Below are 27694 nucleotides of genomic sequence, written 5' to 3'. Positions count from 1 at the left end.
TGTTTTTGTTTTATAAAAAAACAAAGTATCCCAATAACTTAAAAGAAGGAGCTTCTGTGCTTATGCAAAATAAGCAGTAATGTTTACTGAAAATACAGTAATGTTTTAACCAGAAGAGAGAAAATCTGGTTTGCAAAATGTTATTTCTTATTAAAATGTTTTCTACAGCTAATATTTAACAATAGAATTAACGCTAAAAAAACTGAGCAAGTTCTACATTTAGTGAGAATGTGAAGCCATTCTTTTTCTTCTAGAATCTCTGGAATATGCAGCTGAAGAATCTCTATTAAGCTATTCTCATATACTCACTTACTTGTGCATGAGTCTGATTGAACTCAGTGAGGCTTACTCCTAATAGGTTTGCACTATTAGTGTATTATATACATTAATCATAACAGTTATGCTGCAGATCTGAGTAATTCAAACATCCTTTCTAAAAATACAGCTAGGAAAACAAGCACAGCAGGGGATAATGTAGTGAAATGGACAGCTTCATATAATTTTTGTTATCTAAATAAACTGTTGAAATTGTGACAACTATGTTGAGAAGATACTGTACATGTCATCATACAAGTGGACCAGGTATATGGTGGTTCTTACAAGCATTCATTAGGACTTCCTAATATGTAGACTCTTGTTAATTGTAGCATTAATTCTCTGTGATCATGAATCTTGAATAGCATGCAAAAGGCAAGAGTGCAGAGTTTATTTTCTTTCATGAATAGCATTACTAATTCTCCTGGTATATATTGGACTCAATGTATAACATTGAACAGGTCAGTATTGGATGTGGAGATCTTTCTTAAGGTTCACTCAACACGGCAAGTATTAATTTAGATATGCTACTGAAGAACAGCATAGCTGAGCACAAAAAGGTAAGTAAAAAAAAATAGTTCATCTGCTTGCTTGTGTTTAAGCTATTTCTGCCCAAAGTTGCATACACACAACAGGGATCAAATGTATACAACTGTGGGCTGGGCAGAAATTAATCTTAAATCCTTCAATGTCTGGTAGTTAAAAGAGACATTTTGATGGAAGGAACCCTTCCTCCCTTCTAAAAACAAGCTGGATACCTTTCTTTAACTTCCCTCTCTTTAACTCAGCTGACAGACAAGAAGGAGAGAAATCTAAGAGGCATGGCCAATTTCAGTGGGTGGCTTTCTGTTGGATGTTAGCAGTCACTGCTCATTTTGAAGAGATGAAAGTGCACTAATTGAAGTGTGCTGATCAAAGAAAAGCGTGCTAGAGGCATACAGTATTTTTTTAAATCGCTGAAGTAACAAACTGCAAATGCAACAGTTCTCTTCCTACTGGTTGAAGAGAAGAACTTTGAACAGGTTTTGAATCAGGTGTTTTGAAAGCCCGGAAACAATGAAAAAGGAATCTGATAACTATCTTCCAGTCAAATATGGAACGTTGTCTCTTGTTTTAATCCCCCCCTCCCCAGCGACCACATTCACATGGGATCCAGTATTCAAAGAGATGACCCCTCCTGATAACAAATCGGAATTGTTGATGGCAAAAATAAATGCCAGGCTGAACTCCTTGACAAGTTTAATAGTAAAGTGATGATCAGAAGGGGGGGGGGAAGCAGTTTTCTTAAGGCAACCACCCCATCAAAGGAGTGGGGCACGTACAATCTAATGATCAGCAGCACCAAGCTGGCCACGCGTGGCTCTCGTTTTGCACCAGGTGCGGCGGAGGAGAGCGCAAGGCGTCTGACTTCCCAGGACTTGAACCACCTCTCCGGAGGCTGCGATGGGTCCGTTTCCGTTTAGAAACGCGCAGAGCAGCGACTGCCCCAGGCGGGAGCTGCCCGTGCCCTGTGCGCCGGCTGCCAGGTCGTGGAGCATCCCCGCTGCTTCTTGGGGCGCAGCCTCTGCGGCGAAGGGCACTGGCGCCTGAGCGCAGCCGGGCGAAAGGACGCCAGCCTCGGCTCCCTGCCGCGCAGTTGGGGCGAGAACGAAAAAAGCGGCGGCCGGCCAGCTGGAGAGCCACCTGTGCGCCCACCTGGACTTGGGAGAGCCCCGGGGTCGAACAGCGTCCTCGGTCGCTCCCCTTCGCTTGCACAGCTGCCTGCAGGGAGACCCTTCTTGGGTGCGCCTCTGCACTGCTTTCTCGCGGGAGCCTCCTGCCCTGCAGCAACTAAGTGTCTGAGGTGGGGTGGAGATGACAGTGCGGGGGGGGTAGCGCTGTGGAGGGCCCACCTGTGCTTCTGGGGCCGCCCACTTGCCGGTGTCGTCTCCTCACCCCCCCCCTTCTCAGCGTCCTTTTGCGCGCGTCCTTTGGGCTTCCCAACCAAGCTCGTGCCTAGAACCTGCCCTTTCTGGGCACGCGCCGTCATCCCTGCAGGGAAGCGGAGCAGCCCTCGAAGACGAGCTCAGTGCCTCAGAGGCAGGCTTTGGGCCGGGTGGTGTATTCAGGGTGACCAGAGGACCTTTAACCAATGAGGGAAGACGGGAGTTGGGCAGGTGCAGCTGTTCAAACCCTTCCCTGTTGAGCAGCACCTGCCCCAACTCCCACCTCTATAGAACGGTGCAAGGTATAGGCGCTGTTGTCTCCCGGGATACATTGCGCACGGTGGCTGGGGAAACCACCCCATTGGGTCCGATGGGATTGGCTGCAAAGAAAGCGCGCGCAGAACGGGTCCTCGCCTCGAGGCTGCAATTCTGCGGGCATTTACCTGCGTGGAAGCCCCACTGAAGAGAATGGGGTTTACTCCTGAGTAGACGGGCCTAGGATTGGGCTCTGCATGGCTGGCTTGGCCGGTTCTACTGAGGGTCCCTTTCTGTGAGCACCGCCCTTCTGGGATTGGGAGGGCTTGCAGCAAGGGGGGGAGGTGGTTTAGGAACGAAGCCTTGCAGGCCGGAGTGAGGAAAAGTTGAGGAGCCAGGTGTGTGCTGATGCGGTGCAGAGCCTCTCGTTCACCGAGGCGGGGGTCTGCTCGGTGGCCTGCGCGAGTGGGCCTCGGACGGGAGTCTTGCCCCCCTCGCCGCTCTCCTCAGGTGCCCGGCTGGCCTGGCCGAGCGCGAGGGCGGAGGAGAGCCGGGAAAGCCAGGAGGGCGGCGACATTGCAGCGCCGAGCTCCGCCAGTGGGCGTCTTATTCTGGCGGCAGAGGCTGCAGTGAGATCTTCCTCGCCCGCCTCGCTTTTCGGGAGAGCTGTCTCTCCCTTGGGCGGAGGGGGTTGGCCGGTGCGCTTTTGCACGCCCAAGTCCGAGGGAGGGAAGCGCCTCGGGCACCCCGCGCCCTTCCTCCAGCCCTGCCGGAGGTAGAAGACTTCGGAGGGGCTTCTCGGGAGAAGAGAACCCTGCGCGGGGAGGGGAGGGGAGGGAGCCGCGCCTCTTCCCTCCCCACCGCTCCTGCAAACGTCCTGCCTTAAACTCCCGCGGAAAGGGCGGGAGGGAGGCTCGATGGCCAACCCGGAGAAAGCGCGCTCAGCCCGCCCCCAGGCCCCCCTGACTGCAGCAGTGGGAGGGGGAAAGCCCGGCTCCAGCCCCAGCCAGCTCCACTCCCACGGCCAGAGGGGCGGCGGCGGCGGCAGGGCGCCTTCCCCTGGAAGCGGCCGGGGTGGCTACGGCTCCTCCCCTGTCCCCGTAGCCAGCAGCAGCAGCAGCGCTGGCTGCAGCGCGCCGGGGACGGTCTCCCGCATCCCTGTCTCCAGCGCAGCCTCCTCCCCTTCTCCATCTTCCTCTGACTTCTTGCCACCGCCTCCTCTGCTCCCCTCCTCGCCTCCCTCCAAGCTCCCGAGTCCCCGCGGGAGGGAAGCCGCCCGGGCAGCCGCGGGGGATGTGGGAGCAGCGGCAGCAGCACCCTTGATCGTCCACCCCAGCAGCAGCAGCAGACGACTCCTCTTCCCTTCCTCCATCCCGGGCTTGCTGCTTGCAGCTCCCGGCTCCAAAGGCGCCTCCAGCCCACGTCACAGGCAGCAGCATCCGCGGGCTCCTCCTGGCCCCCCGCTCCTCTGCCCCGCTCTTTCTGGCTTGTGGTCCTACAGTCTGCCAGCTGGTGGAGGTGGAGCAGCAGCCGCCCGGGGCGACGGCCACCGAGGCAGACGCAGGAGCCGGGCTTGCAGGCAGAGGCAGCCACCCAGAGGCCCCCTCTTGACTTTCTCGGCCCCTCTTCAGTTAGGGCCAGACATGGAAGATGGATCTTCTTCGGCCAGCTGCTTCAGACGCTTCACGGAGTGCTTCCTGAGCGCAAGTAGGTGGCTGTGCGCTGGGTTCTTCGGCTGTGCTGGCCGGGAGGGGGGCAGGACGGGGCAGGGGGGCCAGGAGGCGCCTGATGGATGCCCCGAGCTGCAGGAGTGGCCGTTCTGGCTAGGCGGGAGGAGGGGGCTGCAAACTTGTCCCGGGCACTTCGAGATGAAGCGTGGCAGTTCATGTGTGTGTTTCCTGGGCACCGTTGGAAGGGGAGCCATAGAGTCTCTGAAGACGGAGCCAGAGTTTTAAAGGGCAGCGGGGAAGGTTTCGATCAGACTAGAAGGTGAGAAAACCTGCTCGCTGCAAGCAGAAAGAACAGCGTTGGAAGTGGCTTCCATTAGCAAAGCTTGCGGAATCTCCTTCCTTGGAGACAATCAGCACAAGGCTGGCCAGGCACCAGTAGGCGATGGTTTACAGTAAGCTCCGGGTGCCCTGCCACAAAGCATGCAACTCCATTTAGATTTGCATAGCTAGAAGATAAATGATCTGTGGGAAGCACCACAGTTATTCTGCACAGGATCTGACTACCAAGTGGGACTTGGATTTTGTGCGAAGCTTTGCGTGCTCAGATTGCTCACTGATTTAAGTGGCAAGAAATGCCTTCCTCCTCCCTTTCCTAATAGTACATAAGGTTTCAGAACTTTCCTAATGGAAAATATAGGCATTTAAAAAGTGATAGAATAGTTATTCATGGCTGGGAAGGATGGAGAAAAGTAGTTGGCCATACCTAAAATATGAATCTTTTGTTACGCTCTCTAATCAATGTTGTTTGCATTTACTTGCCATGGTTCCTGCCCCCCTCCCACTTTATTGCAGAAGAATTGTGCAGATCTGTGATGGGTGTTAACTACATGGTGTGGAACCTGAAGTGAACAGTTGACATGGGATGTCACTATGACAAAATAAAAAAAATCTCCAAATCAAAGCAGTTTTACCAAGTCCAGCAACCATAGGTTTGGGTAGGTAAAAAATGGAAAGGACAGGAGAATATTCATATGGTGCATACCAATAGAAGCTTGAGCAAGGGAATTGCTGTGTAGACTCAGGGCCCAATTTTTAGGGTCCAACTTTCTAGCACTGGTGCAACCGTAATGCCACCTTGACGAAACGGAACAAATGTTCCCATAATTTGAGGAGGTCTCTGTGACTACCTCCCCACCACAGGATGCAGTGCATGCCCCATTGGCACGGCTGCACCGGCACTGGAAAATTGGATAGAATTGGGCCCTAACTTGGTGAAAATGAGATAAATGTAGGTAACAGTTTAGTTCTACCAAAGAAATAGGAGCCATCTTCTATCATAGATGCAGACTGAGTGATAAGAGCAGTGGCCAAACTATTGTGTGTGCACTTAACGCAGAATAAATGATCCACATTGCTCAGCATCTACTTCAGCATTGGTTGTTGGTGTTAAACCCTATTGTGAGGACAGCAATGGAATGTTATAGTCGCTTAAGATTAACCCAGATTCTGGAATAAACAAGTTATTTTGTTTTACTTATTTTCGTACTGTGAAAATTTTGGCCATTCATTTTATCACCAGGTCTATAACTGGTTATTTTCTCAGAGTACTAGATGTGTGTGTGACTGGACTGCTTGTTTGATAGGTCACCTGCAGAGTATCTTAAACTTATCTTTTTTTCCAACTGGGTAGTGTATGCATGCATACAGTATGTGTTCAGATTATGCAAGAGGCTACTGATCAGTTTTGGAGGAGCAAAGTAGGTAAGTAGGGCAAAGAGTTTTGAGTCTGAGATGGCAGAAGCAAAATGTGAACCTATTGCAAAGGGGGAAAAGAGTGCCCCATGGATAAAGTTTGGAAGGAAGCAAGTCAGCACATACATTAATGGTAGAGCTACCATAAAATCTGATACAAGGGAAGGCACTTTTTTAGCCAGTTTTGAGGGATGAAAAGTGCATAGTGTTGCACATGAGAGCAACACAATGAACAAGTTTGTGGAAGGTTCCACAATCATGTGCCTGTTTAAATGAGCCTGTGTGTTCATTTGCTTGAAAGTCATAATTGGCTGTGGCTTACATTTCATGGTTCTTGCCATACATATAAATTTTTTTTATGTAGCAAAGAAATGTGTAACATTTGAAATGGCCTTTAAGGCTAAACTAGAAGTGATGGTAGCAAGCTCACTGTGTTGCTACTGAATCCCTATAAAGAAGTTTTAAATGGAGCATGGTGGAAGAGAAGAGTAGAACACTTCTGCACATTTATTTTCCCAGTGTGACTCTGTGAGAGGAAATAATCCCTGTGGAGGGGCAGTTGTGATTTCAGTAAGGTGCACGTGGGGCAAGGATTTTGCTTCCTCCCCCCCACTCAGGTTGTACTTTAAATGTCCTGCTTTCTCTCCCTCTCATCTGAGGGGATTCTACACAACCCAGGTTGGGTTGTGTGTGACATGTAACACCTAGTTTCAACTCTGAGCTTTAAGTGTTTTTGGTTCCCTTTTGTGAAATTCTACAGCTATTGTAGAGCTGTTTGAAAATGGTATTATTTACCTTTCTCAGAAGTAAGGCTATTGTGTTTAATAAGGGTATAAACCTATCCTACTCACCAAAAACAAGCATCTCTAGCTATTGGTATGTTCTTATAGTATGTCTATGTACCTTCTTATCACATTTCATTTCACTTTGTCTCTCTTTGTCATAGTGCTAGTTCTTATACATTTTATGCATGTATACCATCCCATATAGTTGCATTTTAAAAAAATATTGAATAGTTTCTATGTCTTTGAATTGTCACCACTGTTTTTTTCTATGTGTTTGGATGTGTTTCTGATCTTGTTGGTTGTCTTGTGAATTGCACTGAGAGTTTTGCTGAAGTAGTTTAGAAATGTAGCAGATAAATAGGTGTAATTATACTTGTATGTCCTTGCATTTCTATATACACCAAATTTTTATTCAGTGTAAGAAAGTGGTAATCCTGAGATGCCTCTGGGATTATAAAGTTATTTTATATTGGAAATCACCCCTAACTTCCTCTCCCTCCCAGCTGTTAGGTAAATGTGTAACATTTAGCTGAGAAATACAAAAAGATGCCAAGCTGAGATTCATAATAGTTCAGCCATATGCAAGGGAAATCATGGAAAGATAAACCTCTCTTTGATGGTGTCATTCCTTTCCCAAGAAGAAAAAAAAAGAATGAAATACATATAGTACCCAAACTCCTTGCATGGTTTTCAGTGACAGAACATATGAGCTGGTGTATTCTGAAAAAAGTAACTTAGGGTGCAATCCTAACCCCTTATGTCATTGCTTTCCAGCACTGACATAAGGGCAATACAGTTCTAAGGTAAGGGAGCAAACATTCCCTTACTTTGAGGAGGCCTCCCTGAGTGACACCCAACTTCAGGATGCAGCACATGTCCCACTGGCACCATTATGCCAGTGCTGGAAAGCACTGACATAAGGGGTTAGGATTGCGCCCTTAGTTGAATGTTATAGTGTGGCTACTAAACAGTTGTACAACTGTGTGCTACTCATGATCATAAATCATGAATATATGTTCAACAGAGTAATTGTCAGTGTTTCTTAAGGGTAGTGTTGCAATGGATGGTTGCAGTCCTGTGTGCCAGTTTCGAGGTTGCTGATATTAGATCATCTACAAATTGGGGAGGGAATGTCAGACAAATTGTTTTTTGAGCTTTTTTCACAGTTGAAGTGGTTTGGTTAAAACAGAGTTCTCTTAAAACTGAATCTCTTTGTTGAATCACATGAAGGATTGCAGAGGCTTAGAATAATTTGGCTATATTTGCAACATGATTGCAAGATTTAAAGTCAATTCTACAAATATTTTAATGTGATTGGCACATGTTCCTTTAAATGTTGTTAAAACAATCTGGGGCTTAATTTGATGCTAGCCATTTGAAACAGTTGTAGAAATCTCAGAAACTGGATAATTGTCAAGCCATGATTAATTGGGAAGGTGTTGAATCACTCTTTTCATTTCAGGGTTTGTTTTAAAAAGGTAGCATTTTTAGGGCATTAGTAAATGTTTTATGATATGATTTAGTGATGTGTTTAGTAATATTGGCATTTTGTGAGTGAGTGAGAGAGTGAGAGAAATCTATTCATTATTTTTAGTATGTTGTGTGCAAAGACTACCTTGGCATTTGTCCCATGTAGTTTCAGTATTTCATTATGCAGTATTCCTGTTAGCTGTGCAAACCCTGCTACTGCCCAACCTTCATTGATTTCAGGGGGCTTGCTGGTGTTAAAATAAGCAGAGGCTATGCAGTTGCACTACCTGATAGCCTACATTCTTTCATCCATATAGAAAAAGTGGGATAAATTCCAACCATGCAAGAGATGGAGAATGCTGCCTCTGGTTTCCACTTATTTCCAGCTGCATAGACTACAGCATGCAGCTGCATACTACACTGAATGCTGGCCTGAGGGGCTCTTTCAGCCTTCAGCCACATCTTTCAAGTTTCAGGATGTTCAGAGGCAGAGGATTCCAAGCTGTAATAAATGTATAAACATTTAAAGGCGAATTACTTGCAAAGGAACTTAAGCAAATATTTAATTGTATGTAGATATTTTTAGTTTCAGGACATCATTCTTTATGTGTATGAAAACAAATCCTGTTTATTGATGACATATTGCGGATGTTCATTTCTGTAGGAAAATGTTTACTGTGTCTATCTGATTTTACAAATTTACTCATGCGTGCAAATGTTTATCATGTATACCAAGTACACGTTTATCTTACTTTTTTCAATTGAAAACTTGGAGTTGTATCCTAAGTTATTCTTCAGCTCATGTAAGGGGGCTTGTGTGTATTGAAGTAATAGTGCCAGGTTCTTGTGCAAAGAAGTACTAATGCTGTGAAACTGTTACACATAAAATGGTGAGTGCCTCATTGTGCATTCACTTGTGCAGTTTCACACAGAACAGTGCAATTTCACACAGAAAAATGCACCTCCTGATTCTGCATGCTCTCTTTAGGGCATAGCCTAAATACTACAGTCCCTATGTACAGTTAATTGAAGTCAAAGTGCTTATGGGATTTTGGAGTTTTAAGTTTAATAGGGTTAGGATGCAATCCTATATCCACTTTGACTTAAGTTCCATTACATTCAGTGGGACACTTAAAAAAAACAACAAACACACGTAAAGGGTCAGACTATAAGATCTGTGGTACATTGTAGTAAAAATGCAAAATCTCTTGGTTGTCATTGTCTCTGAGTGATAAGTGATTTTCAGTCTTTTTCATCTCATGGCACACTGACAAGTACTAAAATTGTCAATGCACACCATCAGTTTTTTTGACAATTGGCAACACTCACCACAGTGACAGCAGTGACTCACATCCCTCAGTAGCCCTACTAACAAATGATCTTACCCCAAATTCCTTCGGCGCACTTGTAGACCATCAGCAGCACACCAGTGTGCCACGGCATAGTGGTTGAAAATAGCTGATGTAGATACTGTTCAGGCTTTTCATTAAGCAGTTATATTGTCAGTGCCAATTAAATCGACATTATTATTCTAATAATAACAAGGTGTTTTGCCTATATTTCCCCCAAAATGCATTTTTCATTAGATATTCTCCCTACATTTGGTTACAGTTGAAATAGGTATTATGCACTTTTGGATAGCTATTTCGAAATGTGTTTAAACTGTGTTTTAAGCAAATAAGTATAGTTTATAATATTGTACTCCCTCTACTGGTTGCTGAACTGCAAACAATTGAACGCAGTGTTATTCTTTAAGTTGTTCTGATATTAGAAGGAATCAAGGACACACATTATTGTAGGATACATGGCGTATGTTATTTTAGTCAAGGCCATTCAATAACACTTTGATCCTGGAGATATTTGTGCAACAGGCTTGGAGTCCCCTGGGAGAAGAAAGAAACTTTCAAAATTGAGAATTAAAATGGAGCAAGGTGTTTTTTTTTGTTTTTTTTTAAATTTACTTCAGATAGGTATATGCTTCAGATGAGCAATGGTGATTTAATTATGATTATCCCAGGCTATTTTTTCACAGACTGTATCAATCTGAGAAATAAAAAGGCTATACTAAGAGATGTTGGTTTTGGCTGTAAGCTACTTCAAGTGTCTTGTGTTAGAAAAGCTTCATATACATTTCTAAGGCTCCTAGTTTTGCAAATCGGTAAATGTCAAGAGTGTTCTTACTTTTTCCTCTTCATTGTAGCACCTCTGAACTCACTTAGGTTACAGGTATGAGTGAGATGAATGTGATTGTCTCATCTATGTACGTCACTGATTGGACTGAACAGCAACATAAGTCTGTTTGCTGTTATGTTCAAGCTGGATGCTTTCTGCAGCTTGATATTCCTTATCCACCGCTCTTTGCATCCTGCTGTCTATTGAACCACACTTGTTACTAGCCACGTGACATTTCCACCTGGTTATCACCTTCTACAATAGTGGTTCTCAAACTTCTTAGCACCACTGTTTAGATGACAATCTGTTGGGACTCCCTGGAAGTGATCTCATTGATCTGGAAGTGGTGTCATGGCTGGAAGTGACATGAAAAAGCAGGAAAATTTGTCACACCCCCCATACAACAAAATTGAATTAATTAAAAGTTTATTATAAGTTTAAAAATTTATTTGTAATAAAGAAGAACCCACCTAACCCTCCCCTGCAGTTGCTGATTAGTTAAAAAAATAAATTCTCAAACATACTAAAGGCTGCAATCCTAGCCACACTTACCCGGGGGTAAGCCCCATTGATAACACAGGCCAAACACACATTTTGCTTCCTTAAACGTTACACCAATTCCTGGGTATATTTGGGGTGCCAATTCCAAAAATGGCATCCGTTTTGCCCTATCACGTCTAGTTTTGGAGACACAGCATAGCCTCTTTCGTGAATGGTTCAAGCAGCTTCCTCATGCGGAAGCCTACACCATGGTTTCATATCAAATTCATATCAAATTCTACCCCAAATTCATATCAAACCACCTTCACGTTTGGGAAAAACTTTTCTGACCCTCAATTTTGTAGACCTGTGTAATCATTGTTAAAAGGATATACATGTTAAATGTACAGATCGTATACATATCAAAAGCAAAGCACACGCTCTCCTACTGAGCTACATCCCCAGCATTCTGAGAAAGCTATAATTCAATTCCTTCTAGCAGGTGATGTAGAGCATACAACCCTCTCTGTCGCACAGTTCCTAAATTTGAGTAATTTGAATCGAGCCAAGCTTTCTGTAGCAAGTAGTCACTGAGTACATTACATCTTTGGCAATATCTGCAGAGTAATTGATTTTGTTTTTTAAATAATACATGTTTGTATGTAAAATGTATTGTACGTTTGTATCTGTGTGTACACATAGGTGTGCACATATACATATATTTGTGTACTACTTAGGTTTATATTCTCACTACGGTTTCCGTACAGAGTCTTCACCTACCAAATGTTTATGCCTAATAAAGGTTGACTTGACGTATCAAAAGCATATACATGTTGAAAACCTGTTAAAAGTACAGATCAGTAACATTTCCCCAAATGCAGCTGTGAGGTAGCAGCCATACATATGGCGTACTTGCCATAGTCCGTTGGAAAGGGCAGGCTGAGAGGAATCCAATGACTCCAGAATGGTCCCGATTGAATGAGTGCAGCCCTCCAATAACACCCCAGAAGCTCCCCCCTCCCAGCTGCGAGTCTGAGCCCGAAATGAAGCCACATGGTTGTGTTTACTCACAAGTAGGCAGAGTTGCTTTAGTCAAGGCAGGCTGAGAGGACTCCAGAGAGGTCAGAATTGTCCTGATCCAATGAATGTTACCCTGCACGTGTCCGATCTCGTCTGATCTCGGAAGCTAAGCAGGGTCAGGCCTGGTTAGTACTTGGATGGGAGACCGCCTGGGAATACGGGTGCTGTAGGCTTATACCATAGTCTTTCGAGACTGAAGGTTGCCAACCAGACCCCAAAAACATGGAGAAGGAGGTCCCCCTCCCAGCTGCGAGTCTGTGAAGCCCTATGGAAAGTGAAGCAGCCCCATGTCGTGTCTACTCATGAGTAGGCAGACGTACCTTGGCTGGTGGTTTCAGGCCAGGCAAAGGGAAATGTGAGGACACCAGAATGGTCCCGATCCAATGGAGCTGGAGTGCAACAAATGTCCAGAGGCAGCCCCCCCCCCCCACTAAGAAGGACAAAAAAGAGGCTTGAGCTGGTAAGGGGAATGTTTTCTATTTTGCACTTGCAAAGCCAGGTGGCTCTTTATCTTGATATGACTGAAATAGAAGAACTTTAAACTGGGCACTGGGCGGTCTGGAAATCTCACTGATTCTTTTTGGGGGGTTGTTATTGCAGGCAGGCTACAGAGTAAGCTCCAAGAACCACTATGGGACTTACTTCAGAGTAGACATGCATAGGATTGGGCTCACAGGCTGCAATCCTACCCACACTTTCCTGAGAGTAAGCCCCATTGACCACAATAGGACTTACTTCAGAGTAGATTCACTTGGTGGAACAGGACTGGTTCCCCCTTATTTAATTATTTTATTTTAATTTAATTATTTATAATTATTTATTTATTTTTGCTTGATGATGTCACTTCTAGCCATGACATCACTTCCAATGGTTCCTGGACAGATTGTCATTTTAAAAAGTGGGTCCCAGTGCTAAAAGTTTGAGAACTGCTGCCATAGGGTGTTAATAAGTTGACACTGTGTGTGTGTGTGTGTGTGTGTGTGTGTGAGAGAGAGAGAGAGAGAGAGAGAGAGAGACTCTACAAGTTGTCAAAATCACTAAAATCAGAGTTTGGAGGAATAAGATAAGACCATCATGTTATATATCAATCAATGCGTAATTTCATGCAGAATGCAATGAAACAAACCACATTGAAATATCTGTGTTATAACAAAAGGTACAGCCAAAAAACCAGTGGGGACGGGACAGTGGTACATCAGCACACCCACCTGGGGCGTTGCCCCGCCCACTACATGGGGTGACACACAGGCCTCCCACACCAGGTGACTTGAATTCTATTGACACCACTGCCCAGGAGTGAGAAACACTGTTCTTGATCAGGAGGTCTTCTGAGTTCAGCTGCAAAGTTCCCTGAAGATTCTAAAGCCAAGTGCTGCAGCAATCACTGCATCTGAATCAGATTTTGTCAGAAATTCCTTATCTAATGACCAAGATAAAAACAACTGTTTTTGAAAATCTCATTATATTTCCACTTACAACTATAGAAGAAAGTAAAGTGAAAGATTTTATTTTAAAAAAGGGAAGAATTTTGTTGCCATCCAATTCATGCTGCTGCAAATCTGCTGGATCCAAGATTCAGAGGTGGAAATAGAAGTGATGATAGCACTGCTAACTGCATTTGACTGGATTACAAAACAAGCATCACAGTTAGGACTTGATGTTGGGAAGGTACTTTCAAATGTTGCAGAATATAGAACATCTTCAGCGATTTGGTCCAGGAATGCAATCTGGGATTCTGCCAAACATCTTCCTCCTGCAACATCATGGCAAGGTCTTTGCACAACACAGACTCTGACTACTCTTGCTTCTTGCCTTCAGATTTCTCCATCTTCTGCAGCATGTGAAAGAATCTGGTCTGTGTTTGGAAACACACTAAATCAAGAAATAAACTGACATGTGAAAGGGTAAAGAAGCTTGTTTCAATCCGGACAAACCTTCAGTTTCTAGAAGTCCATAATAACTGTGATAATGACAGACACAACAGAGTAGCTGCAGAAGCAAGGACTGAAACTGATAATTACAGTTCAGAAAATGATTCTGATTAAATTTCATGCCCATTCATTGAAGCTTAGTCCTACTCTCTTCTATACACTTCCCCCCTCTTCAATTCTTTTTTGGGTTTTTATTTATTTATTTAATACTGAGGAGAGGAAATATGAATAATTGTTACCTCTGGTTTTTTATAAATTGTTTTGTGGATATTTTCTTGTCTGTTCCACATAAACTAGTAAACAGTTCAGGAGATTGTTGCTCCGTTTGTTAAAATTACAAATAAATATTAAAGTAAATTCTGTTTGTAATAATTGTTAAAAGTGCTAATGTAGCATTTTCTTCAATATTTCCAAAAATTTCCAGTTCTCCCCCCCACCAAAAAAAAACAAAAACAAACAAAAAAACAAACAAACAAAAAAAAAACCAGGAGAAAAACAGGATTTTTTATGAGCTTCAAAATTTCTGGGAATTTTACATCTCTAAGACCCACTAGGTGGGTTGCGAGCCAATTTCAGATGGGTTCCAATTCATTTCAATATTTTTAATATATTGATGCTACCATGGTGTGTAGAAATGTTACCATTTGGGGAAATGTTACAGACCTGTACTTTTAAAAAGCTACTCTGTGTATGCTTTTAACAATGATAGTAAATGGGACTTACTCCTGGGTAAGTGTGGGTAGGATTGCAGCCTAGGATTATTAAAAATTTGGTATTTGCAGAAGATGATAAATGGTTGGTTGCATTTGAGGTGATGTCATAGAGATTCTGGAGTGAATGTTCTAAGAGGTTTGTCAGTTTGTCAGTTGAAGGGAGGTGGGTCTGTTGGTCATCTTTGTGTCCATCATTCAATGAGGGCATAACTTCTTCAGCTCAAGCAGTATCTGATCATTGTTTTTGATGTAGCGTGTGAATGGCAGATGTCTTGTGCTCCATCAAACCTTTTTAGCTCTGCTGTAATTGTTGCTTGTTGGGGTGCTTATTGTGAGGACATGGATGAGTATCTTAAGCCACTAACCAAGTCAGCATCTAGAAAACCTTCATCCAGAATGCAAGAAAATTTATCATCAGAGAGTAGAAGCAACCTCAAAAGTAAAATTGCGAGCTCTTTCGGGATAGCAGAAAAAAAATTAGGTGAGCAGTTTTCTAGTGAATATTTGAATATATTTGTTCAGTAGCAGTGAGCTGCATGTTGAAATAGTATCTGCTATAATAACGTTACTTTTATATCCCACATTTTCTTCAGAGAGCTAAGAGTGATGTATATTATTTTTTCTTCCCTACCCTATTTTATCCTCACAGTAAACTTGTGAGAGAGATTATATTAGGTGGTGATGCACTGGCCCAGGGTCACCCAGTTAACTTTCTGGTTTCATGCATGGGATTTGAACCTGGTTCTTCCCAGCCCTAGTCCAACAATCTGATCAATATAATTCAGATGTTGCACTTTTTCTGCCTCTGTGGAAAGTGAATAAGAAAAACGGGCGCTGGCATGGCTGAGGTTGATGAACAGAACCCTCAAAGCAATTCACACACCATTAGTGTGGTTTTATAGAGAGAATTAGATATGCCCAGCAGTAGTTTTTACCTTTTACTTTGAACAGCAAAATCTCTTTGCCTTATTAGTCATTGCCCTATTACCAATTACTTTGGAAAGTGCCCTCAACTTCAAATGCAGTTTGAGATGTACTATGAGAGGCTGCAAGGCCAAAACTCACTTGGGAATGTAGAACTAATTATGTGGTTCTTTGGATCCCAGCCACTCTGATCAAAGTACAGGTACCCCCCTGGTATCTGCGGATCTGGTTATCCACAGTTCTCTGCTCCCCATTACTTTTGTTTATGTTGATTACATTCCCCTGAAGTGATAAGGTGTCTTGCTTGAACAAATGCTATAAGCAAAATGTTTATAGCCAGATGAGCAGGCAAGCAGCCTAGAAGGCTAAAAGCAAACAGGGAGCAGGAAATGAATATTTGCTTTTAATCTCCCTTGAGCATGGATATAGGTCCCCCATCCTCAGTTTCCAGTATTGGGGTGCGGGAGGGGGTAGATGAACATATCCCCCATGGATACTGGGAAATGCCTATACATCAATGTTTGCACTTTTTGTGTCCCAGTTAAAACATCTGTTCTGTTATCAGAACATCTAAGCTTTGATTAGGATGCAAAATATTGTGTTTTTTTTTTTAGGACCATTAAAATTTAATACAAGTGAACATTGCTTTGCTACGTTCTGACCAGCGATCCATGCAACCCATCGCTTATCACTGTGTCCCTCCCCCCATCCTCTGGAGCCAAGGGAAGCTGTGCTCCCCTTGACTCTGGAGGCTTTTCTGAGCCCTGCAGAGGCATTATGTACATGAGTGCTGCCTCTGCAAGGCTGAGACTGACCTTTTCAGCTAAAAAATCTCAATATCTGGATTCCGTGGGAAACCAGAAGTGACTTTGTTTTGCCTTGTATATTTATAATAATAAAAAAGGAACATCATTAAAGCAGCAAAAATAGTGGTAGTTGAAATGTATAATTGCATGTCTGACAAAAAGTAACACAAATAGTAAAAGTTGGCGTAAGATTTATGAAATAACCTCTGTATGGCTTTAGAATAGGCTTAGTAACTTGGTTCTGAACTTTATACAGACTTCTCACTTGTCTTATCTCTCTACAAGGTGTTGAATGAATAGACATTGGAGAGCAAGTTGGTGTAACCAAATTTGTCATGTAGAAGACTTGTTTAACTAAACAGCATCTGTTTGTGTAAAAAAAAAGCAGCTCAAGAATCTTTCAATTTCTTCATATGATATCCTGAATTTATGCAACATGTTTTGGTATTGGTGATAGATTTCAGGGAGTGTTTTGCACATTAATCACTTCTGCGGTAGCAGATTTATGTTACTGGCTTTTGCTGCAAAATGTTTTTATTGTATAAAGTAACAAAGTTTATAAAAGTATAGAAGCTGAATAGATTGATAATTGTTCAAGGATTTTCCTGCTAGTTTGCAGGGTTGTTTTAGCCAGCTTCTCAATGAAGCTTGTATAATATGATCCTTGTGATGTAGCTTTGTAACCTATGCAGCTAAGTGAACCTTGGTACTCTGCTGAGTTGTGCTAAATTTAAGAGGAAATTCATTTTGAGAGCAGAGCCTTGCATTTCACTGTTTCTCATACTTATGTAGTGTAAAGGAAATTATCTATTTTAGCAGTGTTTGACTGCTAGATTTTTAGCTAGATTAATACTCCATAAAAGTGTATATTCTGCAGTTGCCACACTGAGTGAATGTTGCTTTGTCTGCCAAGTACAAGAAACTGTTTTGTGCCATCCTGCTTGTACATTTGAACATCTGAAACTACCGATGCCACATATTGGTTTACGTCACAGCCCATTATTATCTTCTCTGATTAACAGTAAGACCCTGGGAATGGATGGGACCTTGTTGGTGACAGAATAAAGTTTTATGCATAAATTGAATGATTTTTATAGTCTGTGGTTCAAACTTCATCCAGTGTCTGATTGCTATGGCCCAGTTGCCTTTATGACAAAAAATCTCTACTTTACCTACTTACTGGCAGTGATCTTCAAGGCCTCAGGTAGTGAGTCTTCAGTTTGTGTTTTTTTGAAACCAACCCAGCTAATTGAGATCTTTTTAAATTGGAGATTCCAGAGACTGAACCTGGAACCTAGAGAATGCAAAGAGTGTGCTCTGGCCTCCTCCCCACTTTGGGCAGGGGGTTTCATGCATGAAATGAATGAATTCAAATTCAAAATATGGAGTATACTTAGGTGCCAAATATTTACTGGTAGTAAGCATGCATTTGTCATTATCTTTGTTTCCACTTATGTTCAGTTCTAATCCAATCCAATAACCTTTATTGGCATACATACATAATACATGTGGCAACAGCTAGCTACAAGAGAAAGCACAGAGGGCACAGAGGGTAGGATAAAAATAGAATTAATAAAATATGGAACATTATGTGTAGTAGGCTTAACAAGTAGACTAAGGGCACAATCCTAACCCACTTTCCAGCACTGGCATAGTGGAGCATGTGCTGCATCCTGTAGTTGGAGGGCAGTCATGGAGGCCTCCTCAAGGTAAGGCAATGTCTATTCCCTTACCTTGGAGTTGCATTGTCCTTATGGCAGTACTGGAAAGTGGGTTAAGATTGCAGCCTAAGTATATTTGGAGGATACTGCGATTAAAAATTTAGAAACCATGTCTATTATATCAGTTCGACAATCATGGAGGAAAAATTTGAAATTCTGTAAATCAGAAAACCTATCTCTATTAACTATCAACAAAATAGATGGAATGGAAACTAACATGACGGGTCAGTAAAACAAAATATGTTGAATAGTTTCAATTTGACCCTGATTGCAGGGGCAGATACGTTTTTCATAAGGGATCTTGCGATACCTCCCCTCTGTGACCATGGATGGCAGCTGATTAAATCTTGCTAGAGAAATAGCATGCCGCTCAGTTGGGTTGGTCATAAAGGATATGGCACAATAAGACCATGATAAAATGGGATGGAAAAGTTAAGGGGGAACAACTTCTCAAAGCAAGTTCGTGGAGGTTTTGGAACTCAGTATCCAGCAATCTTTGTTTTATGATCTTATAAATTGCTGGATAAGAGTGCAGGCCCAGGAAATGGAGAATCTGATTGTTTTGATTTTTTCACTCGCCAATTTATCCCAGTTGAAAGAACTGAATTCTGATAACATTAAATGCAAGAGGCTACCAGGCTTCGAATTATAGTGTATTTTTAACCAAAACGTATGGTTAGTAACCATGCTCTGGTTATTAAAAGTGATTGCCCTGTCTCCAAACACAGCAGTGCATAGGACACGCATCTAGATAGGCCCAAAGTTGCCTTTAGGAAATTGTACGCACTCTAAATTATTAGTTATTGAGCTAATCCAGAAAGGGTAGTCAGTTTTCACTGGAAACTATTTGCCTGTGCAGTAACTGTTTTTTCAAAATATGTTTTGGGGAAGGTTATAATCACTTTACATTTTTATAGTCATATTGGTCTCAAAGTAAAGGCATACCCCCTTATCTGTGAGGATTTTTTTTTTTTGCCTTGTAAGGCATTCTGAGGCCCTGGGAGGCCCCTGGCTTCCCTGGACCTCACACTGCCTTATCACACATTAAAAATGTCACCTCCAGTTTCATGGAGAAACTGGAAGTCGCATTATTTTGCCTGCTGAACTCAGCAAGAGGCTGGGGATGGATGCTCTGCTGAGCTCAGAAGCCCCTCTGGAAGCGTTCCCCTTTCCTCCAAAGGGGGTGTGCACTGGGGATGACCAGTGCAGGCGTGACCTGGACCCAATCTGCGGTTAACTGAATCCGCTGATATGGGACATGACTTGTATTTAAAAAATAGAGCAAGAAGACTAGGTTTTTGAAATGTGATGTTACTTGACAGGCAATATTAGTTTAATAATTCTTGAGTTGTGTATTTAGACAAAGATAAGCAGGATTAGGAATTACATTAATTAAATTACAAATTGCCTGGCCTTATTTTTGTAGAGAAAAGTTGTATCTTGTTCAGTTACAGCAGTGGTTCTCAAACTCTCTGGGAGAGTTTGAGAGCCGCTAAGTTCTTGCGTGGGCGGGAGGGGGGAGGCAGCAGGGGCGGAGGAAGGCTGGGGATTGCGCCACTCGGGGGCTGCAGGTCTGCAGGCCCTGCAGCCTCCTGGGGGTGTGGGGAGGCTGGCACGACCTACAGCAGGGCTCCCAGCAGCAGTGAAAGTAGATGTGGAGCGATCGCGCTCCATTTGTTGCAGAGATGGAGTCATACCCATGCGCAGAGATGGAGTCATGCCCATGGGGTGCACACTGCATCATATGAACAGTGAATGCCTCCTTGAGGTAAGGGAACACTTGTTCTCTTGCGCTGGGCTAAGCTTTGCTGCCCCGCTGAGTTTGTTTGTATCTGCACCAGCCCAAGTGAACTCAGGAAGGTGGATTGGGACCGGGAAGAGAAATAAGATATCAGCAGTGCCTTAGCCAGTGATATTGCACCCTTCCTGGCCTTTATCACCTCGCTTCCCTGCCCCAATCTCACTCCATTCCTCCCTTCCTCTGCCCCATTCCACCCTCCTCCCCCCCACATTGACTGTGCTGTTTCCTTATCTGCTGGTGCCAGTGCTCCTTCCCTGTCTACTGGTGTGTGGACCTGTCCTCTTGTTGCTTGTGGTGGTGGCCAGACCATGCTGAATAGTGGGTGTGTCATGCTTTGTAACAGCTGTAAAGAAACTTATGCTGCCAGAACACTAGTTCTGGCTGCATAAGGCCCTATTAGGAATAGGCTGTAAATTTAAGTACGTTCAACTGAAATAGTCTCATCTGCTTTCCATGTTTACTCTCCTCTTGCCCCTCTGTTGTATCTATATTGTGAGGTCCTTGGGACAGGACCCTGACTTTTCACTCTGTGTAAAGTACCATGTACTTTGGGGCTATATAAATAGAATACTTTAGTGTTCCACTCAGCTCTTACTCGAGGAAGGGGGTATATCTCTTGATTCTTTATGAGTATGTGCTTCTAGAATTAACCATTCTCCTCTGCTTGAACTTGATTGTTCTCATGAAGTTAGATTTGAGCTGAGGGAGAAGCTAAATATCTGAGATGATTATGCCCAGTGTTATGCATTACAGTAAACTAGACTGCTGTAGCCTGGGAAGACTTAAAGTGTTCCCTTTCATTTAAATCACCTTCCTCTTCTGCCCTTCCCTTTCCACACTTGAAGTGCCAGACTTCACAAACTGATAAGAACCACATGGTCCATTGCCATAAGCCAGGAGTCCCCACTGGGCCTACTGACGCAAGCAGTCCTCCCCTGATGTCAAACAGCTGATAAGTAGTGCCTTGGCTTTCTTCCCAAACTTGTGTGCCAGAGGGGAAGAAAGGTTCTTTGTCTGAAAAAGGCAGCTCTGTTGAGGTATTTTTTTAAACATTTTATTGCTTTCCTTGAATCAGAGCCAGAGTCCTGTCTGTTCAAACTATTTAGTATTATTTCTTAATTACTTGGCAAGAATAAAAGTCCACTAGAAAAGTGTTTAATTCATCGTGCGTGATAGTTATTTCATTGGGCTGTTAGTATTGGATACCAAATGCAGCAAGTTTTTAAACTACAGTTGAAAGGCTAAACTAAATTCTGAATAGTTGAAGAAACTGGTTCATAAATTTTGAGATGTGTCTTGTAAAATAACTGTGGGTAACATGCAGTGCTTGGATTCAGTGACATGCCTTTGGCAGAAATGCCTTTTGTGAATGGAAGGAGAATTCTACTCAGGGAACAAGGTCCTAGTGCAAGCAGAACTTTCCTTATGTTCATGGGTAGCACTTCTGCTGGAGGATAGCTCAGCATGCTATCCCATTAATTTTTCCAGAACATAGAAACCAAATGTGGAGCTAGTCCTCATTAACCCATTTCTGCTCAGCCCACAGGTGTACACATTTAGTCCCTGTTGTGTATTTGCCACATTGGGAAGAAATAGCTTAAGCATATATTCTTTCAAACATTGTTTATAAATAAGTTTTTGAACTGATTCGTAAAGTAGCATTTTCCTTCACAGGCATATTCTTGTGTCTTTTTCCAAACACTTCTTGCTGACCTATAACAAGTAGAACAGCATTCCAGTTTTTTGCTAGCAATTTGATGTTTAAAGATGGTTCCAACTGTGGGCTAAACTAAATGACTATGCATTTAACGTATGTTAAAAAAAAGTTAAATAGATGCGAGATTGAAGTGGAATTGGCATTGGGACAGTGGCACACGGAGAGGAGGGTATTTAGACCTTTTCCTTTGTATGTGATCCCCATTGGCACAAAAGCTTCCTTCCCATGACCAATAGAAGCTTTGGGGTGTGCTTTTTGTTGCAATGGTGCAAAAGGGTAAATATCCCCTTCCCTTATGTCTCAGTCCTCATCACATCCCTACTGTGGTTTAACCTTAAGAAAACACCCAGGGCCAAGTATATTTTTAACCTAAGGTGTGCTTTTGTCCCAAGAGTCAATCCTGTCCAACATTGTTTCCAACAATGACATTAGATGGCTCTGGAAAGCCTCCCAGCAGGGTATAAATATTACAGACCTGCCCTGTTTGTTCCCAGTATCTCTTGTAGAGGTACAGAATGCCTGGACTTGAAGGTTCCATTTAGCTGCAGTGGCAAACAGTCATTGACTTGACAATCATGAATTTGTCATAATTTTTAAAGCCATGTACACTCTGCCCATCACTACTATGATGGTACAGTGAATTCTATAAGTGGATTAAATGTTGTGTAAAAATGACAGTACAGCACAATTTGCAGGGGAGAGCAAAAGAGCATCCCACCATTTGGGTACTGTTTTTGGGAGGGGGAATTTAACTTTTCTACTGACTAAACAGAGTGCCACAAATACTTTAAAGATATAGCATAGGTAGAAATACATAAAAGTTTGAGAAATATTAAAATGTTTCTCTGCTGTGTATATGTTTAATATCTGCGTTAGTTTTTGTTCATGTTTATAAAACTACTTTGTTAATTTTTAGGGTTCTCTGTTAAGAGGAAAAGTTTTATATATTATGTTAAGTATTAACAGTAATTTAAAAACTGACTTCACATCTTAAAAAATAGATACATAGTCTGCTTTTTGATAGCAACCCCCTCCCTAACCCCTCCCCCCACTAGCTTTATTTTAGCTTTTTGTGTAATACTTTTGTGTGCTGGGGCTTCAGGAGTCTGGATAATGAGGGAACTTCTCAAAGAGCTCTTCAGTGATGACATTTTTGTGTAACTTTTTTTCTTGTCATTATAAAGTACTATCCAGGAACATTGAATTACAGTGTAATGAAGGAAAATAATTAGGCACAAAGCACATGATAGTTGCTTAGAGAAGAGGGGAGAACATTCCTGGATTTTCTAGATAAATGAAAAAAGCAAAATTAGAGAGTATAATGCATATGTAGATAGTTATTTGTTGAGAGAGCGAGGAGGAGCACCATTAGAAATCTAACAAGGAGTTCAAGTACATTGAAGATGAATATTGCTTCGGGAAGCTAGTAAAGAAAATCAAGTGAGAAAAAAATAAGCCTCTACTTCCTGGCATGAAAGCAAACTTGTAGCTGCAATATGCTGGACTTCCTGAAGTGTAGTGTGTGGGTTTAATATTATTTAAAAGAGAGCTGCAGCTATGCAGAAAGGAAGTAATTTAGGAATGAATAAACATACCATTGGATACTGTCCGTAGTATAAATAAATGAAACTGCCTTATACTGATCCTAAGCTGTGGTGATCTATACAAAGCCATCATGGCCCATTGTGCAGTAAAGTGGGGAAGAAGCAAGATGTGCAGCCTTGCAGCTGATTTTCTTGTGCACCCTTGGGTGTCTGACAACAAAACAGAAGGAATAGTTGTTGAATGGAAAGACTCCAAAATGAAGGGGGGCGCCCTTACTCACACTATCTTCTTTTTATGCGAAGTTTGGTTACCAGTGTCCCTCACCTTGGAAGCTGGATTGCTCTTTTGTGCTCAAGCTAACCCTTTTCATGTTAGCTATGAGGGAATCTGTCAGAGCACAAGGCTTTTCACTCTGGTTTGAAAAAGGGGAGAGGGAATGGGGAAAGATCAAAAGGACAATGGGACTTGGAGGCAAAATGAAAACAATAAAAACCAACTTTGGTTCTCTAGACTTAACCCTGTCTAGAAACTGTTTTCTTGTTCACTTCCAGGGGGAGCTGGAAGGGTGGTCATCAATGTACAGATAACCTCTGTCAGTATTAGAACAGAACACATACAGATTCAAACTTGTCCGCTTCATGTTACGCTTCTGATTTAGTAATCCTGAGGGGGAAAGCCCAGGGCCAGCCAACCTTCCCATGGCTAGTGTGAGGTGGATGTGCTTGACCAATAATCAGGTGTTAGCAAAACCTAAGAGGATGCCAGTAATTTCTGCCTGACCCATTTCACATAGGATTGGTGCAAGCACTCCGGCGTGTCCATTTATTTATTTATATACTGCCTTTCCCCTCTTAAAAATAGTGTTCAAGGTAGCTTACAGTAATAAACTGCATAAAAATGAATAAATATTACATTAAAACAAAAAATCAGCAGCATCCCAAATTAAACAAAGAGGAATAAAATCAGAGAGAACTGGAGAGAGCATAACAGAATAGGAGCATCTTCAGGTGCTGGTGAAGCACTAGCCACACTCCAGGGAGGAGGGAATTCAATGTGTAACCACAGGGAAAGCCTTCCTATGTGTTGCTGCCAATCAGGATCTTTAATGATGGTGCCACCCACAGGACAACTCAACCAGTTGATTGTAAAGGAAAGGTTACTTCATGTAGGGGAAGGTGGTCCTTCGCTATACATGGCTTAGGGCAGAAGTTCCCAAACTGGGGTGTTGTGACTCACCAGCCAGAGAAGCTCCGTCTTTGCCCCCTTAAGGGGCAGGGTGATTGTGAAGGCAGCAATGCAGTCACCAGGATAGCACCACTGCCAGGGACAAAGGATTTTTTTTAAACTTATCAGTGGGTCACGATCGCTATTTTTAGAAATTCCAAGTCTTGGGGAGCCCTGCAGAGGCATCTGTTGGCTCCCCACACACCCCAGGAGGCTGGTGCTGCCACTGGTAAGTACAAAAAGCCCCTTTGTCTCTGCCAGCTACAGAGCTATCTGCCAGCTATCTTGGTGATTGCATTACTGTCTTTGTCCCTCCCCTGCAAAGACTTACAGCAGTTCCCAAACTTCCAGAGAGTTTTGAAACTGCTGCTTAGGATCAGGGTATTACCGGCACCTTGAATTACACTTGAAAATGGACTAGTAGCCAGTGCTGTTGGGAAAAACAGTGACTTAACATAGTCTAACTGCCTGGCCCCAGTCTTGACATGGGGAGCTGCGTTTTGCACTAACAGTAGTTTAAGGGGGAACAATTTTCAATCGCTGTGCTGCCTCCCATTGGAGTGCTGTTTCCACAGGTGTGCTGTGGGAGTTTGGGGGAGGATAACTTATTAGTAGGTATATTAGTATTCTGTGACTATTCCTAGAAAAAGAACACATGCAAGTTTTTGACCTGGCTATTTAATATACACCAGCCAAAGTCACGAAACACATGAGTAGCAGCTAAGCACACTAATCAAATCCCCAAAGGAGGCATGGTTGTGGTTTTTGGGAAGCAGTTACTTCTACTGGGAAACTGGAATAAAAAAATCTTGTCAATTTAATTTTACAAAGTTTGTCACTGCTGTGTAAAAATGTTGAAAATTTTCAACATTGATGAGTATTGCTGGTCACTTGGTGTATATTCCTTGGACTGGGTGAGAGATTGTGTTTTGTGTTAAGTGTGTGAGAATCAGCAAAATTAACTGTTAAAGAAGATGATGAACAGACCAAAATCAGAAATAACTGAGGACTGAAACAGAAGCACTTATCAACACAATTATTACAATTTTAGATATTGAATTTTAAATGCAATCTTAATACTCATTTTTAAATGATAAAATCTATCCTTTAAAACTGATGCTATGCCTTGACAATTTTAGTACCTTGTCAGTGTGCTGTGAGATGAAAAAGAATGAAAATAATTGTTCTAGACCAGGGGTGTCCAAACATTTTGGCAGGAGGGTCACATCATCTCTCTGACACTGTGTCGGGGCCAGGAAAGAAAGAATTAATTTACAGTTTAAAATTTGAATAAAGTTACATAAATGAATATATTAGAGATGGAACTTATATGAATGAATGAAGGTCTTGGAATAGCTCAAAGCTTATAAAAGGCCTTGCACAAAGCAAGGCCAGCCTTTCCTTTGCTGCCGCTGCTGCATCACAGACATGAAACAGCAAATAGTAGAGGGAGCCCTCATCCCACAACTCAGATGAGAGGTCCAACAGTTGCCCTCATGCTGAGAGCAGTTGCGTTGGACCAGCATGGGCTCCAGCAAGTTTCTGGAGGACCAGAGGCTCATTGGAGACTGAGGACTCCCCGAGGGCCTGATTGGGAGCCCTTGTGGGCCGCAAGTGGCCCCCGGGCTGGGGTTTGGGCACCCTTGTTCTAGACTCTAGAGCAGGGATGCCCAAACCCCGGCCCTGGGGCCACTTTCAGCCCTCGAGGACCCTCAACCCAGCCCACTGGGAGCCCCCAGTCCCCAATGAGCTCTGGTCCTCTGCGGACTTACTGGAGCCTGTGCTGGCCTGACACAACTGCTCTCAGCATGATGGTCAACTGCTTGTGTGAGCTGTGGAATGAGGGCTTCCTCCGCTGCTTGCTGTTTCCCGTCTGTGATGCAGTAATGGCAGCAAAGGCCAGCCTTGCTTTGTGCAAGGCCTTTTATAGGCGTTGAGCTACTGCAAGACCTTCATTCATTCATATAAGTTCCATCTCTAATGTATTTATGTCAATTTATTCACATTTGAAATGTAAATTAAGGAGGCCCCGGGGAAGCCCTTCTTGGAGCTTCTTCACGCTTTCACCTTAACAGGAGCTCAAAAGGTTAACCATTGGCCTTTTGTAAGTAGAAATAGCAGTCATATGCTGAGATTATTGTCTAGATCCATTTCCAGGCAGCCCAAAACACTGCAAAAAGGCTCTGCCGCGCCCAGGCAGGGGAATAGCCCTGGAAGAGGTTCCCCTTGCAAAGGAACAGTAACACTCCTGGAGCCCCTGAGGCAGCGAAGAGGGGAAGGGTTTTTTTTTTTTGAAATTCTCTGTAGCCAGAACATGTACAGCAAGGTGGAGCTTGCTTGCTTGCTCTCTTTCTCTCACGCACGCACGGCAGGTGTGGTAGCAACAGAGGGGATTGCTTTAATCAACCCAGGGAGTGTTTGCCAAATTCCCCCCCCCCTTTGAGATGGTGCAGGCAGTCACCCACACAAGCAAGCCTTCCCACCAAGCAAAGCATGATATATAGCCTACCATCCTCTCCACACTTTCCTGGGAATAAGCCCCATTGACTGGAATGGGGCTTACTTCTGAGTAGAAATGCATAGGGCTGGACTCTTAAAAGATCAGCATCCCAACTGTGAAAGAAGCCGGGCAGCTGGCAACGGGCTGAGAACGGAGGAGGAGGAGAGGGGATTGCTTTAAAAAGCCAAGGGAGTGTTTGCCAAATTCCCCCCCCCCCCATTGAGATGGTGCAGGCAATCACTGACACAAGCAACCCCCCATGGGAGGGGAGGGGATTGATAAGAGCTGACTTAGTTTCTTTCCATCCGGAAGTGTCAGGCTGCAGTGTATTTGCGTAACTCTATGGAATTTAGCACAACGCGTTTTTTGTTAATCTTGCCGAGTCATGGAACAGAACTAACGCTGATAAATAGGCTCCACCTGTAATCAGTCTCAACCTGTACATTGCACATGCACTATTTTCTGTTTACTTTGTAAATGTGCAGCAAGGTGCATTTTAAGTTTTGCTGAATTGATAAGATTTTTCTGTTTGTAGAATGAACGTCTTGACTTATATATTACTCAGTGGCTGTTCATCTGTAGGCTTATTCAACATATGTGGCACAAATGGACGAAGAAATGACATTTTTCAGTAATTATGAATCTGTTTCAATCATATCAAAGTATGTATTAATAACAGTGAGCCTATGGGTTGTATTCCCTAGATCATCAGTACTATCTACGTTACTGTTGACTCAGCCAGGGTTATAACTATAGATCAGGGGTGCTCACACTTTTTTGGCTCGAGAGCTACTTTGAAACCCAGCAAGGCCCGGAGATCTACCAGAGTTTTTTTACAAACACCCACCCAAGCACCCATGCGCAGACCAAGGACCCCAACAGAGAAGGTGGGGGGGCCAAGAGGTTCA

At 43.2% G+C, this 27694-nt stretch overlaps 1 protein-coding gene and 1 pseudogene across 1 annotated transcript in view; both read left to right on the top strand.

Moving 5' to 3' along the window:
- Positions 1–3577: 3577 nt before the first annotated feature.
- PDE10A (phosphodiesterase 10A) overlaps positions 3578–27694 on the top strand; it is a 147073-nt gene continuing 122956 nt past the window's right edge. Inside the window, exon 1 of the mRNA XM_066611361.1 lies at positions 3578–4202. Coding sequence (XP_066467458.1) covers positions 4139–4202 — 64 coding nt within the window. The 5' untranslated portion in view covers positions 3578–4138. The remainder of the gene's footprint in view (positions 4203–27694) is intronic.
- LOC136637277 (5S ribosomal RNA) lies at positions 11962–12077 on the top strand (annotated as a pseudogene).

This window comes from Tiliqua scincoides, chromosome 1 (genome assembly GCF_035046505.1).
Source record: "Tiliqua scincoides isolate rTilSci1 chromosome 1, rTilSci1.hap2, whole genome shotgun sequence".
Lineage (NCBI taxonomy): Eukaryota > Metazoa > Chordata > Lepidosauria > Squamata > Scincidae > Tiliqua > Tiliqua scincoides.
The sequence above is the reverse complement of the archived record's forward strand: the minus strand, read 5'-3'. Positions and strand labels throughout refer to the sequence as shown.